At 52.3% G+C, this 20,644-nt stretch overlaps 2 protein-coding genes across 3 annotated transcripts in view; both read left to right on the top strand.

The window, feature by feature from the left end:
- C5H4orf50 (chromosome 5 C4orf50 homolog) overlaps nt 1-3,586 on the top strand; it is a 99,946-nt gene extending 96,360 nt beyond the window's left edge. Inside the window, exon 15 of the mRNA XM_033106694.1 lies at nt 894-3,586. Coding sequence (XP_032962585.1) covers nt 894-1,023 — 130 coding nt within the window. The 3' untranslated portion in view covers nt 1,024-3,586. The remainder of the gene's footprint in view (nt 1-893) is intronic.
- A 7,248-nt stretch (nt 3,587-10,834) lies between these two features.
- The window catches only part of CRMP1 (collapsin response mediator protein 1), a 57,361-nt gene continuing 47,551 nt past the window's right edge, over nt 10,835-20,644 (top strand). The window contains exon 1 of one of the 2 annotated variants that reach the window (XM_033105547.1): nt 10,835-11,322. In XM_033105547.1, the coding sequence (XP_032961438.1) occupies nt 10,942-11,322 (381 nt within the window). In that variant the 5' untranslated portion in view covers nt 10,835-10,941. Of the gene's footprint in view, nt 11,323-15,238; nt 15,509-20,644 lie in introns of those variants that run through there. The other variant, XM_033105548.1, reaches the window with a different exon arrangement.

The raw sequence follows: 20,644 nt of genomic DNA, 5'->3' as shown, positions 1-20,644 counted from the left end.
CTCGACCTCCTTCATTTTTTTCCTTCCTTACATTCTTCATTAATTGAGCCCTTCCCAGGTTCTGGCACTGCACTGGAGCCTCCTTATTTCCCTCCATCCTAGCACCTGCAACACTGCACACCGTCCCAGCCTCATCCCCTGCCCTGCTGTCTACACAGCTTCTCTACTCTCTACACACTGGCATTTGTGCTCCTAACCCCTCTCTGCAGGACCTTTGCACAGGCTGCATCCATTCACTGGTAAGCCCCTCCCCCCACACACTCCTGCTGCCCTCTCCTTGATTGTTACTTCCTGGACCCCTGCAGTTGTCTCACTCTGCCCTCCTCCTTCACAATTACACCCAAGATATAACATGTATTTTGTGATTCCTAGATTATCCTGCCTCCTCAACCACACTGTAATCTCACAAGGGCACACACTGTAACCCAGTGCCTAGCACTGAACCTGACATATAGGAGGTGCCCGATAACTTTTGTTGAATGGATAACTGAAAATATACATCCCTGAGAACTTCAAGCACTCTTTTCCTTTGGATCAGTTGTTCTTAACCTTCTTTTGGCCATTGGCCCTCTGAGAGCCTCATACAAGCTAGAAACCCTCTCTGCACAAATATACACAAATGCTTCCTCACATAAAGTTTCCATACTGTCTCAGCGTTCAAAAGCACCCAAAATAAAGGGAACATTGTCTATGAATTCTAAGCTGAGATTCTTTTCTAGAGAGAGCAGCTGATGAATTGGACATAGCTATTAGGATGTAAGCCCACCACATTTAGAGATGACAGAGGGCCTCCCACATCCCAAAGCTTTGTGCGATTGGATGGCTTCATGGAGATACCACACTGGTTGGTATGTGCCCTTTAAGAACTCACTTCCTTGCTTTTGTTGTTGCAGGAAAGAAGACAGCACAGAGGCGAGCCCATCCAGCTGGAACATATTTACATCCCTCCCAAAGGAGCAACAGAACAGAGGTGGCCCCATGATTTGCGATCCCTTCCAGGGAGCTGAGTTACCAGCCAAATGACCATCTTTCTATTTTAAGTCATTCATGGGGACATCTCTACGCTAACACCAACTGCGTGGCCCAAGAGATGGCTGTAGACTGTCAGAAGTCTGTATGTATTGGCACGGGGTGGTGGAAGGAACCCGGGGCTGGAGTCCCAAGGCCCTGGCTGGCTCCGTCACTTCTCTGCTGTGGCACTTTGCACAAATTACTTATGTTCTTGAACTTCCACTTCTGCATCTGTTTGAGGGTCCTAACGCCTACTTGACAGTTTTGCTCTGACAGCGAAATGAGCTCATGGCTGCAGAAGTGCCCCGAATACTGTCAGATGCTTCCCACGTGTCTGGGATCGTTGTTGTTTGGAAAGTGTGAATCCCTCTTCTCTCTTTCACGATACCGACCGTCGCTCAGGAGCACACTCGACCAGAAGTACTCATGACACGTACTGTACTCGTAGCTGCTACCCAGGAGGGGTAATGTGAGGCATGGCAGGATAATGGTTTTAAAAATCTTAGCAGCCTTCTTGATATTATAGAGCTCCTGTCTGCCCATGGGACAGAGCTCAGAGAGTTTCTAGACCACAGCAGGTACACAGGTGGCCCTCGGGCCAGATCAGGCTTACAAACATGTTGTTGGGCTTACTTTTTTAAAAAACGTAAAATATGTGTAACGTCAAATTTACCATCTTAATCATTTTTAAATGCCCAGGTCAGTGGCATTAAGTATATTCACATTTCTGTGCAACCAGCACCACCGTCCATCTCCCTGGCTTCCTTCCAAGGCTCTTCTCTGTTGCTGGATGTGAGTTGCTTCTGTATCTGGGCCCTGCCTGTTCTTCTGCCAACCCTGGGTGGCGTGCTTCTCCTGGGCCCGCCAGGAGAAGAAATGACCATTGCTCTCCACTGGTACTTCTGCCTACTTGTGGTGCTTCTGTTACCACTGCCCTGTCCAGAGTCCTCGAGGGAGACCTCTGAGCCACTTTCGGGCCAGTGAGGCATCCCTGGGGGAGGCCAGGTGTGGCCCTCGGCAGAACCCTGCAGCTTTACCTTCAGGCTTTGGATGAAATGTAAATGTGAATGGAAAAGCACTTTGTAAACTCTTACGTTCTGTATAAATATACTGGATTTGACTTTCATAGGCTAGAGAGCTGAGAGACCAGCTGGTATGGAGGAGAGAGATTAGGGTCTAAACCAGAATCACTGGGCTGAAGTTAGGCTGTGCGACTTCTTAGCTCAGGGACCATGGGGAAGTCACTTCCTCCCCTCAGTTAAGTCGCCTGGTACAGGGGTAATAAAATACCTGCCTCAGCACTTGCTGTGAGCATGACAGGTAAACTGAATGGGAAAGCACTTTGCAGACTTCAGTGCTGTGCATATGCTTTATCCATGTCCCCGATTCAGTGCGTATCTATTATGCACCTACTGTGTGTCGTTCTGAACAAGGTGGTCTGTCTTATGACACTTTGGAAAAGGACCTCAGGCTAAGGAAGAAAAGAATTGCCTGTCAGATGGTTGTACTGCGCACTCATAGATTATGATTAGCAGCAGCCAGCGAGTTGGCATGGCAACATTTCCCCACGAACTGCTAGGCAGTGTTCTTAAAATAGGTTTGCCAGAGGTGTGGCAGGCTGCCTCACACAGGCAGTGCGGTCTGATGCTTCTGCAGACCAAGGTGGGCAGCACCAACCCCGCGTGCCCACTCAGAGTGGTCAAGCCACTGGCCTTCCCAAGCAGGCCAGTGGCACGGTCATTAAGACAACAGATCCAGAAGCATCCTTCTTTAAAGCTGGAGACTTTATCTAGGAGAAACACCCCTGCCTTTCCCCATTTTACAGGTGGGGAAACTGAAGCCCAGAGAGGTTAAGTGGCTCACGTACAGTCACACAGTCTCTTGATGGCAGTTGGGACTGCATCTGGTTCCGATGTCATTCTTGGAGGGTGCTCCCACCGAGCCACGATGCACACTCTTCTGATTTGGAATTCTAGATCTGGGTCTGATGCAATTCATTTTCTAATAGTTTACAATCCACGTGGCATCACTTAGCAACAGGAATTAGATCAGGGACTCCTCTCCATGCCCCCATTTCCCCCTGGGAAGCCCTGAGTCCCGAGCTATCATGGAGACTCCCCTTGTTCTTGGCAGGGCGGAGACGACTGCGGTTTCAGTCCAGCCCTCCACAGCCTGCCCTACCCTAGTTTCTCAGTGTGAAATTCAGGCAGCCAAGCTGATCAACAGCTTACCAGTTGCTTTGCGATGAGACTCCTGGATGAGTTCAGCTACCCATTATCGCAGAGGAGCGGGAACCCAAATCCTTTGAAAGATGAGTTCCTGTCTTACTGTCTGTGATACTCAGCACTGTCGTGAATAAACTTCACAAACTGCAGGGGGTGGTGCTTTTCACCTTCAGGCTGGTGTGCTTCTGCTAAGAGATCACAGCTCTTGTTTAATTCCAGGGTGAAATTCCACGTCTGGAATGCGAAACTTCTTGAGAACTCAGTCAACTTCTGAGAACAGGGTGCTAGACATTTCTGACATGGTTTAGATAGTCAACCTTTTTTTTTCTCTATTCAGACAGTGCCTTGCAGGGGAAGGGGCTTTGGGTTGGGGGGAGCAGTGGACGGGGGGTGTAGATGAGCTCTGCCACTCTCCCCTCTAGGCCATTTGTGGGATGTAAAGGTTGTACTCTGTCCTACTAGTGACTTTTCACTCTGTTTGCACGTTGCACTCACCTGCAGAGCTCTTTAAAAAACCAAAGTCAGGAGGCGGCTGGTCAGCTCAGTTGGTTAGAGCGCAAACTCTTAACGACAAGGTTGCCTGTTCGATCCCCACATGAGCCACTGTGATGTGTGCCTTCCACAACTAGATTGAAACAACTGTGTGACTTGGAGCTGATGGGTCCTGGAAAAATACACTTAAATAATAAATAAAAGTTTAAAAAATATATTAAAAAAACACACAACCAAAGCCAGGCCCCACTCCAAGGCCCTTAAATCAGGTTGTCTTGGGTGGGGTCCAGGCAAGGGGGCTTTAAAAGCCCCCCAGTCATTCTAATGGGCATCCAGGGGGTGAACTCTCAGACTATAGATAGTCTCACAGCACCTTCCAGCTCTCCCATCCCCTGTGTTAATGGAATTCTCAGATGTTTCTGTGGGGTTCTTCCACGTTGGACTCGTGTTTGTTTTTGTTCCTCCTGGGAAAGAAATGTGTACTCAGGAGTGGCAGGAGGAAACTTCTCATCTTTGAAATATTTTTGATCATGAGTCGGCTTTGTAAACTCTCCTTCAGAGGCCCTTTTAAGCAGCTAATGGTCCTTATGAAAACGAAATGCATGATACGCTGTGGGACTCAGCTGCACTGTGCCAGCACCTGGATGCCAAGCTCGTGGTGGCTGATCTCAGGGCAGTGACACGAAAGTCACTGGGCCATGTAATAGGCACATGAAGTGGACGTCTTGGGTTCAGCTGCACGCATCCTCAAATCTTTCAGGAACAGATATTCTAAGTCCACTATGATACATAAATTTACCAGTGTGTAAGCACATAGAAGCAGATTTCTATTCGGCATTTGCAGCAATGGCCAACCATGTTCCTACCTGGCTTTGAAATAAATTCTTTGGAAATTCCCTGGTGGCTTCAGGAGGCAGAGGAGGAAGGAGAAACCCCTGGGGTTTGTTGATGTATTTAGTCCTCTTTCATGTGTTATGAGAATTTCTAGAAAAAGATGGTGCATGCCTAGGACCTAAAACTGCTTTTTAGAAGTCAGTAGGCTTAGGATGGAAGGATTGGGCTTTCTTTATCCCGTTTGATTTTCCCCTAAATCCTACTCGTGTTTCAGCAAGCACTGCTGCCATCCAAATCTGACTTCTGCATCCTTGGTGTAAATGTATTACACAGAATCATGGAAAGACTAATGGGAGAAGTGACACCATCAACATCAGGTTTGCTCCAACACCATTTTTTTGGTCTTTGAAAAACGTCATCAGGCTATATCCAAAGGTAGACAGATGACACCTTTATATGATGATAAAACAAGGGAAGAGAAAGACAAAGGAATAGGATGGTTCAAAATGGTTGAACACTTGCTATAAACTTGGTATCAGTATTTTCTTTTTAAAGTAATATAATACAGTGTTTGTAAATGTGTCATTAAAAGTCATTGGGGCAATAAATATCTACACAGCAATGTTATGGCTCTTAACCATTAGACTTTTCACTGGGGTGAGGATGAGTTCTGCCTCTAACAGAGAGTGGAAGATGAGTTATGGGTCAGTTTACAGTGGGTTTGACTCTGCCACCAACTGGTTGTGCTCGCGTGGAACAGCTCACTTACCTGTCTTAGTCTCAGAGTCCTCTATGGAAAGTCAGGGAAGGCGTGGACATTAATGAGATAGCGTGTGTGTCCTAGAACACTCAGCGCATATTAGTGTTCTGTGATGTTGGGAAACCCCCCAACTCTTTGAAAATGCCCAGATGCATTTCAGTGCCACGGTGGGGCATGTGCCACCGACCTGAGTTGGTGATAAATAAGATGATCTCCCAAAGTTCAGGTTTGCACAACCAACATTTGATGGAGAGGTGGGGAAGGGACGTGGGTGTCACTCGCAAAGGTGATGGATAAGGCTTGCGAGTTCCCTTTGGCAGAACCTTCCTGGTCTTCTCCCTCTTCCAGGTTGAAGCCTGGACAGATATCACATGAAAGCTGTGAAGCACAGACATCAATTTGGAAACTGTGTATGTTCCCACTGGATCCCAAATGCACAATAACTCTACACCTTGCTATCGTATGAATCTAAAAGGACTCCTATATTATATGTCTCCATTGATCAACACGAGGGGCAGAATGTTCGCGGTGGAGTTCGGCCCCTCCCCTCACTTAGAAGTCCTGGTTCCCATGGGAGGGGTGTGGCCACTTGAGCGGACCCCCTTCCTTTTGCATGTTCTTCAGCAGGACCCTTCCTTGGGTGCTGGAACAGGGGCTGTCACCCAACCCCTGCCTACAGTGAAATGAGCAATCAGTCCTTGGAGACACTCATCAGCTTCCCAACCATGTTAACCGGGCTCAGTACTCCTTCTGGGGTTTCAAGATGTGTAGCGATTGCTCAGTCTCGTGTAAAACAGACTGACATTTTCTCTTGTTACCAAGATGTATTTTTCTATGTTAGTTAAATGTGTAATTTTGTATATTAAAATGTATGCTTTTTTTCACAAAGTTTTTTTTTTCTCTTTTGAATGTTTAACTTACTGATGGTTCGTGACAACGTGTTGTAGACCCTGGCACAATACAAAAAGGCAACAAATCCAAGACTCCTGATTTTTGGTGGGGAATAAATGATCTTTTCAGAAGTCAAATCCATTGTACAAATAACGAAGTGATTTCCTTTATGCTCCATTATATGCCTGTATTAGTTTACCATTGCTGCTGGAACAAATTATTTACTATGAACCTAGGGCCTTAAAGCAAACACATGTATTGTATCACCTAACAGTTCTGGAAGTCCAGAATGGCTCTCACTAGGCTAAAATCAAGGTGTTGGCAAGAATGCATTTTTCCAGAGACTCTAGGGGAGAACTTGGTCCTTGCCTTTTCTAGCTTCTAGAAGGTGTTTGCATTCTTTGGCTCATGTTCACTTCCTCCATCTTCAAAGCCAACACTGTAGCATCTTCAAATCTCTCTGTGCTTCTGACACCTACTTCTGGTGTCACGTGTCCTCTGACTGACCCTCCTGCTTCCCTCTTTCACTTATAAAGGACCCTTGTGGTGGCTTTAGGCCAAGCTGCGTAATCCAGGATAACCACCCCCTTCTCAAGATCCTTAACTTTATCACATCTGTTCATTCCCCTTTTGCCATGGAAGGTAACGTATACACAGGTTCTGGGGACTGGGAGGCAGCCATCTTTGGGAAGGGGACATTATTTGGCCCCCCACAATTACCTGTGAACTGATTTGGAGGCAGCAGACAAAAGCAGACATTTTAGAATCAAACAGGCTTGAATGTGACCTGTATCTCTGCTACTTGCTGGCCCTATAACTTCAGGCAGCTTGCTTAACTTCTCTGATGCTCTCTTTTTATACCCAAAAATGAGTGCAATGATCTGTTACTTGCCTCACAGATTTGCTAAGAGTATTATACTCCTAACAATAATCTACAATTCCCTTTCCCGCACTTTTGGAAAACATTATTTTTACAACGGATGTATTTCTAAAAAATATTTGGTGTTGTTTGCCCTCCCTCTCCCCTTCCCAAATAAACCCCTGATAGAGAATGTGGATCAGGGCTGAGTGGTCTGTCCCGCGGCCACTTGACATGGCCCTCTCTGCCCTCTGCCATCACCCTGGAAATCTTCATGGTCTGACAGGATGAGCTCCTGGCCTGTCCTTCACCAAATGTCATGCTCTAATTTACACCCTTCCTGGAGAACTGAGAGAAGCAGTTGGAGGACAGGATGGGAAGGTCACAGCCATCCCCTGGACCGAGTAGGATTTGCTCAGGTTTCCTGGACGTTTTTTTCTGCTGGCCTCTGCCAGACCCTGCTGCCCTCAGTCTCCATGCAGGCTGGTGGGCGCATTTTCTAACTTCTACTCCCAGCTTTGTTTCCTGCCTCCTTTTCTCTGCTACACTTGAGTTGCTGGCCTTGCAATGAGGAGATGTTGTAGAAAGGACTTAGAAAAACCTGGGTGGACTCCCCACAGGTCACTTCCTGTCACTTCCAACGAAGCAGTGGGTTTAAGGTTTGTCATCTGCACTCCAGCCAGAAAACAGAGGTGGCATTGTTTGCCACATGGGGCTGCTGGAAGCAGAACATAATATGTGTCAGAAATTAACCATGTGTGCAAAGACACTTACCTATGGTAGGCGCTTGATAAAAGTCAGATCCTCTCCTTTCTAGGAGAAGAGAGGTATGATGAAGTGTAATATAAAGTGTGTGATACACTAGGTGACCAAAATGTGTGTTGGATGAATGCTGGATGGTTAATTGTCCAAAGTTGCATGGAGAACAGGATGCTATCTAAAAAATCTGGACTCTTCTGACTACACCAGTCCATTCCTTTGCCTCCTTTCTCCCAATGGAAGCTCTTCAGCCAAGCTTCTTGGGTTAAGATGCAGGCTCTGGGACCACAGTACTGCTTTTAAATCCTCAAATGGCATCATTTACCAGCTGTGACCCTGGGCAAGTTACTCATCTCTCTGAGCCTCAGTTTTCTCATCTGTAAAATGAAGATAAAATGGTACCTACCTCAAAGGTCGCTGTGAAGCTTAAAGGTGTTACTATATATGTCAAGTACCTACAGGGGTCCTTGACATACAGTAAGCTCTGTATAAGTGGGAACTATTATCCTTTTTTGCTTCTGCATAAAGACAACTCTTTCTCTCCTCCTTCCTTGTGTCACTCCCTCCTAGTCTTGACAAAATGCCTTGTCCTTTCTCACAATGGAAAGGGTTTTCTTGGAAAGTAGTGAGTTCTCTATCACCAGCAGTATTTTAACAAAGCCCGAGACACAATCCCCTCGAGATGTTGAGAGCAGATTCAGGCAGACAGCATGAGAATTGACCTCAAAAGTTCTGCTGAACTCATATTCTGGGATTCTCTGATTTTTCTGTGGGTTTAGTCACTATGGATATTTGTGGAGCTCTAGAAGTCTCTGTGGCCTTCAGTATAGAATTTCCTTGCCTGGACTGTGCTGGGATCAGTATTTCGCAGGACAGAAGTTTGTACTGAAAAATTTAAAACACTTGCAACAATGCAACCTAGAGTCCTGCAGATCTCAAGAGGACCATCTGTGACAAATCTGTGCAGGGTGCCCAGGGACAAAAGAAAGGAGGCCAGCATGGGGGATGGGATAGGTAGTAATAAAAGAGTGGATGGAGGCAGGGATGGTGGTGGTGATATTCTCTGTTCTTATTTATGTTTAGCACTCTCTCCCCTACTATAATATAGACTTCTTGAAGGCAGGGACTTTATAAATATTAATCTGTGTGTTCCCAGCACTACTTTGTGTCTCAAGCACAGAAAAGGGACTGTTACTAAACGCCCACTGTGCTCCAGGCCTGGATGAACGGCAGTCAGATGTGAGGCATTACGCAGCTGCTTCATTTCCCCCTTCCTGTTTCTTCATCTGCCCAGTGGGGAGGTAATAATACCTACTTACTGCACAGACCAGCTCGCTCTAGGGTTAAAAGACAGTAAATGCAGGGGGAGGGGTGTCAGCTGAGACCATGGAGCCAGTGTCCCCAGAGTCTTCAGTCTGTGGGTCCCAGCAGTCACGGGAAGGATAATGTGAATCCTGCTGTCTGTCTGGGACTCCCAGAGGTCATGAGGACTGGTGCTGAAGGGACAGCTCCCAGCACGTGGTGCTGGGGTGGGGGGTTGGGCGCAGTCATGCTCGCGCTGTGGTCCCCACCCAGACCCTGATGCTGCGCGTCTGGACTCTCTGCAGAGGGGTTTGGCAGCTGGCGATTCTGCCCCTCCAGAAAGAGCACCTGGGACCACCAGGTCCCTGGAAACTCTTAGGACCCTCTGCCAGATAATAATCATGGAAAAAGGAGGGACGGTGTCTAGAAGACGCACACTGCTCCTGGCCTTGAAGAGGGGTTGAGGGGAACCCCAGCAGAGAGGCCTCAGGCCCCAGTACCCTGTATCCTGACCCTAGTCAGAGGAAGGACGCTGCAAGCTCCTGGCTCAGTGAGGGTAGACTACCAGTATGTCAGGGTATGGAAGGTGACCCCTAGAATGGGGGATATTTGTCTGGGTGACTGACAGCACTGTGTGTGGTGAGTTATCTCTGTATGTCTTCTTCTGGAGTGTTTCTATTATAGCTCTCGACTTCTCTTATTTCTGGTGTGGATCTGTGTGTGGGTGTCCTATTGGGGTTTATGTGCGTGGACTCACTTTGTGAGTTTGCCTTTGGTATGAGGGTGTGAAAATCTCTTTGTTGTGTGGTGTTGCAGGAGTGAACATCATATGTGTTTGTGAGTCCCTGGTTTGAGTGCAAGAGTGTATTTCCCTCGTCTGAGTGAATGTGGTCCTAGCACGTTCTTCTTGCCCTGCTGTTTCATCCTTCCTGGAATTTAGCACTGGCCAGCGTGTGTGTGTGTGTGTGTGTGTGTGTGTGTGTGTGTCCCTCCTTAGAATGTCAGTTCCCAGAGGGCAGGGCTTGGTCTATTTTGTTCACAGCGCCTTCCTCCAGCAACGAAAAAGTGCTAGGCACGAATGAATGGTCACTGAATAACAGCGCTGAATGAATGAGTGCTGTGTCCAGTGTGTGGGTGTCTCCCCAGCTGTGCAATCAATCTCGGTGTGATGCCGTGTACGTGTGGGATTGGGTGACTGAGAATTTTGGTGTGTGTGTGTGTATATATGTGTGTGTTAATAGACTCGGGATATGTGCAAGCATGTATGCGTGTGCAAAATTGTCTATGATGTGTGTGAACGAACCTGTGTTTGGGAGAATGTGTGCCAGCATGTTTGTGCATCTTTCACGTGTTTGTATGGCGTAATTGTCTGGTGTGCTAGTACCAACCTGTGTGTGCCTCGGGAGTGTGTACGTGTGTGCGTGTGCATACACGCGGCCCCCATCCCTCGCGCCCGGCGCTCGGCCTGGGTGTGGGGAGTTGGGGTGCGGCGAGGGCACTGCGGTTCGGCTGCCCGCCCTCGGCGCTGCGGCTCCAGCACGTCACCGGCCCTCCCTGCCTGCGCCGCGGTCCCCGCCTCCTGGTCCTTTGTAGCCAGCCGCAGCGCTCGCCGCCAGCCGCCAGGAGGCCCCGCCCCGGCCCCGCCCCGGCCCCGCCCCGCCGCGCGCCCCGCCCCGCCCCGCCTCGCCCCGGGCCGCAGTCGTGCCTGGGCCGCCGCGGGCCCGCACCCAGCGCGGAGCGCCGCGTACTGCTGTGGCCAGGACCGCGGGCGGGCTGGAGCGCAGACTGGCGGCCGGCCTCGGACGGGTATGGCGGACCGGCGGCGCGCGTGGAACACGGAGGACGACCTGCCCGTGTACCTGGCGCGGCCGGGCAGCGCGGCGCAGACCCCGCGCCAGAAGTACGGCGGCATGTTCGCCGCGGTGGAGGGCGCCTACGAGAACAAGACCATCGACTTCGACGCGTACAGCGTGGGCCGCCGTGGCTCGGCGCGCACGCCGCGCAGTGCCGGCCGTCTGGACGCCGTCGGCCTGCCGGGCCCCGGCGGCAGCGAGGACACGGCCAGCGACGTGAGCGAGCCCTCGGGCTCGGCAGTCAGCTCTCCTGGTGAGCGCGACGAGCGGCCGCCCGCGCTGCGCATCCGCTGCCCCGCGCCCCGCGACCTCCCACTCGGCCGGGACAATGGCCAGGTACCCTCGGGGCGATCGTGGGCCGGACGAAGGGGGCGGGGACCTCGGGGCTGCTGGGCGTGGGGGCGCGGGAGGGCAGTGCCGGGGTGGGGGTGCTGGGCCCGCTGCCCCCGGGCCCCGGAGAGCTACGGAAGGCCCCTCCCCCACTCCATCGTACTGGAGATTAGGAGAGGTTGTGCGACTGGGTCAGGACTGACCAGCAGAGTTTATGAGGCTACAAAAGGTGCTTCGAGATCCAGTCCTCCCTCCTGTCCTGCAGAAAGGGAGAGCGAGGTTGTGAGAGGGGAAGTAAGTTGGCTAAGCCGCCACATGGATCCATAAAACGCGAAGCGACCTCTGGGATGAATTTAATCAGGGATCCTCATTCGCCGCTTTATGGAGAAAAAGGGCAGTTCCATTCGGCGTCCGTCCGTTCATTTAGTCATTCACTCAGTAACTACAGAACACCTACTATGTGCCAGGCGCTGGGACAGGTTCAGTGATATGCCTGTGGTCACACAGCTTAAAGCTGGAAGAAGCCTCTTCTGAGTGCTCCCTCTGTACTTTCTCGGGGAGGATTTGGTTAAAGATTTAGATCGTGGTGCAGATAGAAATGGGAACTTCTACCCCCAGCACCGGCATCTTCAGAGACCGCACCTGAGTCCCACAGCACGACTCCGCTGTACTCACTTCACAGGGCAAGCTGCAGGCAGAGTGGGGTTTTGAACCCGGGTCCCTAGCTGTCCTAGACTAGAAGCCACCCCCACTCCCACCCCCAGTGTGGAAGCATCAAGGAGAGGTAACTCCAGGCCTTGGGCCCTGTGGCTCTTCTCCCTTGAGTTGGAGGTCGCCAGGGAACTGGGGCAGATGGATGGATAGAGGGCACAGCTTTGGGATGTATGGGTTAGGGTCAGGGCCAGGTGCCTGGAAAACAGAAGTTGGAGCTCTCAAGGGCTGGTGAGCCCGTGGGCTTCGCCCAGAAGTAGATGTCTGAGCACTGCTCAGGTCCCACACCCCTGGTCGGTGCTAGGATCCTGGCTCAGTACCCCAGCCCCACCCCAGGCCAGGTTTGGCAACAGATTCATTGTGAGAACTACGTCAGTTAATGCCAGTAGGTAGTGAGCATTCAGTAAATGATTGTTGTTGGGTTTTATTATTTTTATTAACCCACCTCCCCTTAAGTGCTATGGGAGGCATAAGTGAACCAGGAGGAAGCAGAGCTTGATCTGGATAGAAATCTGAGAGGGCTTCCTGGATGAGTGGGGGTAGGCTGGCCTGTGGCTGCTTTGATGCAGTAGTAAGTCTCCTCTGTCCCTGTCGCCTCTGTCCCTCAGGCTGCTTTCTGTCCCCGTAACTCGGGAACTCTCCATGGTCCTGAACCCGATGTCCCGCGAGGGCAGTCTACAGTGGGGGGCGGAGCGGGGAGGGAACGAGATATGAGAGCGTCTGGTCTCCTTTTTTCTACCCCTACTTTATCTCCCCCAGCCGACCTCGCTTCCCTGGTGGCTGATCTCGCTGGGGAGCCAGGCTTCCGAGCCCAAGAGGGAGAGGCTTCAGGGTCACGGACGGAGAAGCCAGGCCCAGCACCAGGGAACCCTGGTTCTCAGCTAAGGCACTCTCCCTCTTGAACCTCAGCTTCTCCATACGTGAAATGGGGGTGGCATTCTTCTCCCGGCCCCCCATCAAGGTGCAGTGGAGTATCAGAGAGGCGAGGGCCTTTTGTGCATGGCGGGAGCTGTCTGGAGCTGCGGTTAGTGTTACCGACGTCGGCATCGCCCCGGGGCTCCGGAGCCTCTCCCACTCCTCCTCGCTGCCATCCCTCTGGCCTTCTCTGCCTTTTCTCCTTGGCTTCTCCGGGACTGGACAAAAGGCGGAGCCTCTGGCGCGCAGAGCTGTCCGGAAACATTCGAGGTTTGGGACTGTGGAGACGAGGAGGACCGCGAGGTCTCCCTGTGGGGAGCGTTTTACTTTCTGCGGACCGAGCGACCTAGGGGCTGGGGTTCCGGGGCGCGCCTAGTTGCTCCTGCGCTTTGCAGTGGGTGCCGGGGGCCTCCCCCCGCCCCTCCCAACGCCCATAAAGCTCTTTACGAGGGAGGAAGGAGGGGTGTCTGCGGCGCAGGCGCACCGGTTTCCGAGGCCCAAGGCTGAGCGACTGCGGGGCTTTGTACCCGGGAAGTCTGCTTGGAAGCAGCGGTCTGTTTGGCCAATCGCGGGTCGTTGCCCCTCCCCCGGTACACACGTGGTTTTGTCCCCAGCCTTCCAGCTTCCTTGGCCAGACAGACCACTGGGGACGTCCTGACGCTTTGGACCTAGGACTTAACAACCCGGAAGAAGGGAGTGTAGGTGTCAGAGGGGAGGGAGAGTGTCCTCACTGGCAATTTCCGGTCATCAAGGATTTAGGACCCAGCTCAGCCCAGGATGAATGAATAGTGTAGGGGAGTGAATGAGCTCTAGACAAGGGGGGCAGGCACCTGGCTTCCAGATACTGTTTGCTGCAGCGAATATGCTTTGCACCTGAGATATCATTTTACCTCTGTAAGCCTCAATTTCCCCCCTGTAAAATGGGCAAATTATGGCCTAGTGTTCCTAGAATACTAAGCTGCTTCTACTGTGTGAACCTACAGCCCCACATCCATTTTAAGGCCAAGGTGCCTCTGGCCTCCTGCACTGGGCTGGAGGACTGGCCTTCAGGGGGTGGTGGAGGTAAGGGCTTCTGGCCCCAATCTGTGTGGTGGGGAGCTTCACCATGCCTAGCACACCGTCCCTCTGGGTGGCAACTTAGAAGTAAAGAAGATGGATCTTTTTTAGCGCCTGCAGGTTTGGATTTTGTAGGCAGAAAGTGAGCGGTAGAGAAGGTTAGCATTTTATTCTGCTTGGAGATTTGGGTCCACTGTGCACTGCTGGGGGGCTTGCTGAGGCTCTCCGCTTTTCTCCCTCTGAACTCTTTTTTCCCTCTCCTGTCATTAAGTTTACCTTTCCCTGAGCAACATCTAGATCTTGTGTTGCTGGGGCTGGTGTCCACTCTCCACTGGGAGGCAGGATGTCTTATCCTCCTCCTGTACCCCAGTCTGTTCTGGGGGCTGTGGAACCTTCACGCCAATGCTCGGGCCCTGCGAGCAATCACTGTGGCAAAGACTGTGGGATGACCTGGTGGCTCCAATGCCAGGAGCTTGCTGAGTGATGACGAGCTGCTGCAGAGGGTAGCGCAGGTCAGCTGTTAATTAGGACCTCGTGGTTAGGATCCCTGCTGCACTCCCTGGGTCTGGCAGGGCGACTCCCGCTGAGACCTCTGGTAGGCCGGTTCCGTGATGGGGGTGGGGAGGGTGGCAGGGAAAGGCTTTATGGAGAAGCCATTGAAGATGAGTCTGGGAGAATGGGTAAGCTTTTGTCTGGAGTAGGATATTCCCGGAGAGGGTACAGCTTGAATGAAGGTTTGGAGTCTGAGATGGGGACGTTCTTGGTTATTCAGGGAGTGGCCTTAGGAACGGACAATCAGAGTCTGGGGATGAGAGCCGAGGGGGCGGTCTCTGAGCCGGATCGTGGAGAGCCTTGAAGGCTGCTGCAGCTTGGGCGGGTCCTCGGTAGCGGCCCACACTCCCTCCCCCACGCAGCTGTTCCTGGGCGGCTCCAGGCGCGGGGCGGCACACCTGCGGCGCTGCCCATCCGAAGGCCGTCTCTGGCTTTTAAAGGAACCCTGAAAACCAGCCCTTCCCCATAGCGAGAGCGAGGCTGGGATCCAGCCGAGGGCCTGTGCGCTGGGTGGAGGGCCGGTGAGGCTAGGGGGTTGAGGGAGAGCGGGGGGCGGAGTGGGGTGGGGATCGGAAAAGAAGCGCTTCCTGGTTCCAGCCGAGAGGGGCGAATAGAGTTCGGCTCCGCGCCGCCGGGAGGAGCTGTCTGTCTGCAGCACCCTCCTCCCGCCCTCGCCCTCCCTCCTCCTCCCGCCCCCTTCGCGGAGCCGGGCGGTGCTGGCAGCCGGAGCGGCGGCGCGCGGGCCGAGAGCCGGGGCAGCGGGTGCGTGGGCAGCCGCGAGCGCCGGGCTTCCGTCCCTCTTCTCGTCCCTCCCGGGCTTTTTCACCGCGCCCGCGGGGAGCGGGACCCAGAGACAGCCGTACAGCGCGATAGACAGCCCACAGGTCCACCGGCCGGGCCGCGCGCACCAGCGGGGGCCATGTCTTACCAGGGCAAGAAGGGCATTCCGCACCTCACGGTAAGCCGGGCCCCCGCCCCGCCCGGCTGTGCTTTGTGGGGTGGGGGTGGTGGCCGCCAGGGTCGGATCCGCCGGGGGACTGCAGGGGCGGCCCCCGAGGCTTTCTGCGACGCGGCGGGTGGGGCGGGGCCGGTCTCGCATTGCAGCCCCCTCCCCCAGCCTCTGGGGACAATGGGGGTGGGGGGAGTCCTGCCTGGCAGGGCGGGGCTGGAGCCTCGGGTCCTTCTCCCCGCGGGCTTGCAGCCCCCCCCGCCCCCACGGGACGTGCTAGAGGATGGCGTGGACTGGGAGGATACAGAGCTGAACAAAAGAGGGAGGGACGCGGGGTCCGAATCCCCTCCCTCTGCCTTGGAGCCTCCTGAGCGCGGCCTTCACAAGGTCCAGCCCTCGGATCTCACGGCGGAGTTTCTTCCCGGTTAGAGAAAGGGGAAAGATCGGCCGCGGACTCCCACTCCCCACCCATACTGAAGGAATGAAAGTCTGGACCAGGAGACCGCGCCATGATGGAGAGGCCCCTCCTATTCCTCACCGCCGCTAAAAATAACCAAATGGGGTGGCTCTGGTGGCTGTAGCCGGGGAAGGGTTAACACTGGGCCATGGGGATGGTAGCTGGGGCTGAGCAGTCTGCTGTGTCCCTCTGTCTGGCTGGAAACAAAGAATACCTGGTCCTTACGCTTTGTCTCTGGGTGGGGAGCTGAGGGCGTGGCTGTCTGGAAACCTGGCTTCAGCTCCCATTCCTTGCCTGGCACCAGAGTGGAACCAACGCATTCCTGAGGGGTGTGGACCCATGAGCCTTGGGTGGTGGGTGCCAGGGCAACCAGGTGCTGGGAGGCGGGGTTCTGGGCCTGATGGAATCCTCCCTCCAGGGTGATGGGTGAGGTTTGAGAACAGGAGACCCAGCTTTCTCATTTACCCAGAATCCATGTTCAGGGATGACCCCAGGGCACCTGCAAGAGGGCAGCCTTAGGTAGGAGGAGGAAGCTGACATTTCCCACTTGCCTGCTCAGCGTATTGCAGATCGTTGTTTTATTGAGTCTTCTCAATACAATCTTTGAAGGAGGCATTGTCCATGTAAAGCTCCCAGAGGCTGGAGCACTGGCCGGGGTGCAGATGCGGAGAAGGTTGGGAAAGAACTGGGCCCCTGTCTCCCCGAAACAGCCCTGTATCCTTTCCCACTCTGGGCTGTGTCTGCCCTAAGAAATCCCCTCCTGGGCCCAGCTTCAGGTCTTGCCAGCCATCCTTTGCTGAGTTCCCATCCAGAGGTGTGACTCTTGAGGGTGGGGACCACCTCTTAACCATCCTTAATCTCTGCCCTCGGAAATGGAGCCCTGGGAGGTGTAGGTGACCCATGTCTGAACAGGGTAGTTAGCTAAGAACTGCTGGCAAGGAATGTGGCTGCCTCAGGCTAGGCAATGTGGGAGGAGAGTCTGTCATATTGGTAGGAGCAGATCCCTTTCTTGGGACTTTCTAACCTTGTTCCCCTGGGGTGGGGGGGACTGAGGCAGGTGATAGAGGTGGGATGATACAGTGACTGATGAGTCAGACGCTCCGGGGCCCTTTGTGGCCCATGGCAGGTCTGCACCCCTCTCAGGATCCCAGTTTCCAAGAAACCTGAGCATCCAAGAGGGAAAACACTTCAGTGAGGGTTAGGCACATACTAGTGAAGTCTTCAGAACTGCTGGCTGGTCCTTCTGCTTTAGTCCTTTGTGTGAAACAAGTGGTCAGCCCACGTGTGAAAGGGAATTCAGTGGCGTGATTGCAATAGCTTTAGTGTCTTGGGGAGGAGAGATGCTGAAAATTATGCTTAGGTCCGGGGAAGAGGCCCTGGATCGGGAGGCATTTGTGTTTCATTTGGTCCACATAGCCCACCCAATCCAGAAAGATTGGTGGTTTAAAGGAGAAACAACAAACCAGACAGGATGGTCTTGGATGGAGTGTGTTTGTAGGGCCCTCGGCTTCCTCAGGGTTTTTTGCTGGTAATGTACATGTTGTGACAGGAACAAGAATGCCATTAAATGGATGGAGGGGTAGGCCCTGTGGCTTTTCAAAGGCTGCACCCTTGATCTGTTCAGTAATACTCATTTGGTAAGTTGAGAATAACAAAAGCACCCGGTCTGTGCCAGGCACCATGCTTGGTGCAGGGGAACGTGGGCATGAGAAGGGCTTGGCCTTGCCTTCCCAGAGTTAAGCAAAGACTGACATTTCAGCCTGAAATCGCTACAAAGTGTGGGGGCTGTTATAAAGGGAGTTACAGGAGGCTGGAGGAGACACGGCAGGGACAACCACCTAGTCCTGGGAGGGAGATGGAGGAGGGGGGCCCAGAGGCAAAGAAACTGAGGGAAAGTCAGCATTGTGGGAACACAACCTCTGCTTCGAGTGCAGCTTGTCTTAGAACAAACCCCAGGGGCCATTAAGATGATGTTGACAGCCATGGTGTGTGTGGCCTGTGTAGGGACCCAGGGGCTTGAAAAAGAGCCAAGATACAGCTTTCAGCTGCATCCCCAGGTCCCACCTGCTTGATGTTGGGCCACTCTGTGCCCCTGGGAACCTCAGCTTTCTCATCGGAACAATGGGAAGAAGGTCCCAGCGTTGCCCGTGAATTCGGAGATGGGAGAGAGGACACTTGAGCAGAGGAGGAGAAGGCACGTCCCAGGCAGGACACAGTATATGGACAAAGGCAGGGAGACAGCTGTGGTACGAAAACGTCCTACCCATGTTGATTATGGTCGTGGTGTCTTTTCTTCTTTTTTTCCACCTCATCCTTTTTCTGAGATAATAGAATAAGTAGCCTGATGGAGACGGGGGACACACTTAGCTTCAGCCTATCCACGGATTGTTTAAAATATTTATAAGGCTCTCTTTCATGTGTGGCTTTTTAAAAAATTAATGGCACAACCGGGGATTAACTTGGCGAGAGCTGTTTCTCAGGCCCACTGTGGGGGTTAAGTGAGTAGGACGCCTGGGCGTGGCTCTGGGCAAACAAAGGCACATGGCTTCCTGGCCCTGCAGAAGCTCTTGGCTCCCACTCAGGCCCCCCCCGGGGAGGCCCGCTCAATTGTGGGGGGCAGACGAGTGTCTCCCATGATGGCTAAGAGTTATTATTGAAAACAAGAATCCATGGAGTACTGACCATGTGCGATTTTGTAGTGTGACAGCATTCCGCAGGATTTCCACGATCTCTCACTTGGTTTTCAGAGCAGTCCTGTGAGGAAGGCAGCCTAACTATAGTACCCCTATTTTTCAAAGATAATACCCCTATTTTCCTAAGGCTCATAGACACTTATTGTTATGTAAAGGTTCTGGCCTGTGGGGGAATGTAGGACTGGGTTCAAAAGGGAAGGTATACAGGCTGCTCCGCCTGCTATGAAAATATCTGATTTGAAATCTCAACCTCAATTTCTCTCTCTCTCTCTCTCTCTCTCTCTCTCTCTCAATATGTGTGTATGTGTGAGTGTATGCCTTTGGTGTGTAAATGTGTGTGTACGTGTGTATTTTAGATCAAACAGTAAAGATGTTTGATCAAGAAGAAAGATCAAGTGAAAATCACATCAGACTGAATTAGTTACTCTATGTGCAAATATGCAAAAACCACGTGAGGTCTGTTTGGCTTCTTCCTGACGGTAGCATTCAGCCTGTCTGTAGACACTCAGTGTATTTCCCTGCGTTTTTACCCACAGGAGTTGAGATGCCTAGGGTGCTTTGTCATGCACAGTGACACCAGGTGGAATGGAGATGAGGGACCCATGTATGAGAGGTGCTGGTAGAAAATAGGAAAATGCAAGCTATCGCAGCAACCAGGGGTCCCCAGCTCATGTGCTGTGAGCACAGTGGTGTACTGAAAAAATCCTCTGCATATGTGCTGCTAAGTTTTGATCGGTATTTAAAGTGGATGCTTGCTGCAACCAGGTCTACAAATTGTCCTGGTAACGTCTATCAGGTGCAGCCCTGAGTGCTCACAAGCAGAGTGGTGTTGAATGGAGTCTAATTTTTTATGAGTAAAAGGAAGCTCTTGCCCTGGAAGGGGAGGATCAGAGGACTCTGCCCCTTGAGCAAAGAACAGAACAGTCAGGGCAGTGGATAGCGCCAAGTGCTGAAAAGTAAGCAAGTGCGGTTAAGGAGCTTGCATTCATTCACGGCCCGAGAGACAGACACAGTCACACGGCAGTAGGGACGGCACGGTAATGTTTGCTGACTGATGTGGTACTTTAGGTCTTTAATCCCTTTAAGAATGCTGCACACTTTTATACTACAGTAGTGCCCCCTTATCTGTAGGGGATACGTTCCAAGACCCCCAGGGGATGCCTGAAACCGCGGATATCCCAAATCCTAGCTAGACTGTGTTTCCTCCTGTACAAACATGCGCTCCCTGGCTTCTCTTTGCATAGCCAGATTGCCAGCAGCACCACTCTTGTGCTTTGGGGCCACGATTAAGTGAAGCAAGGGTGACTTGAACACAAGGACACGACACTGCGATCTGATAACCAAGATGGTTTCCTAGTGACTGACAGGTGCATAGTGTGTGGAGTGTGTGTGGATGTGCTGGATAAAGGGATGCTTCACATCCCAGGCGGGATGGGACAGCATGGCACGGGATTTCATCGTGCTACTCAGCATGGTGCACAACTGAAAACTTAGGAATTGTTTATTTCTGGAATTTTTCATTTAATATTTTTCATTTAACATTTTCTGGACCATGGTTGACCACCGGTAATTGAAACCATAGAAAGTGAAACCGTGGCGGTGGGGGGGGGAACTACTGTATTTGCAAGTACATCGTGGACACAGAAGGGCTGAGATTCATCACCCTAGAGAGATGCAGTGATCAAATAATAATTTTGCTCTGAGAAAAGGGAATTGGGGGTGCTGGCTTGGGAACTGGCATGGGACGTAGGATGCTTCACAGAGAGGCTGGTCTGGAAAATAAGCAAGCAGGTAAAAGGAGGGAAGTGATGGCTGTGGACGTAGGAGGTTGCACTTCCACACTCCTTCCTTGGGACTGTGGCCCAGGCACCTGGAACGTTCTCCCCGCCCAGGCCCTTTGCCTCTGTATAAGCTATGGCCATTCCTTCCGGAGACTTCTTCCTCCGGGGGCTGGGATTGTGAGCACTGCCGCCTCTGTGCCTGTGGTTTGTGCAC

The sequence above is a fragment of the Rhinolophus ferrumequinum genome, chromosome 5, assembly GCF_004115265.2.
Source record: "Rhinolophus ferrumequinum isolate MPI-CBG mRhiFer1 chromosome 5, mRhiFer1_v1.p, whole genome shotgun sequence".
Lineage (NCBI taxonomy): Eukaryota > Metazoa > Chordata > Mammalia > Chiroptera > Rhinolophidae > Rhinolophus > Rhinolophus ferrumequinum.
Note: the sequence above shows the minus strand (reverse complement) of the source record. Positions and strands in the feature narration are given on the sequence as shown.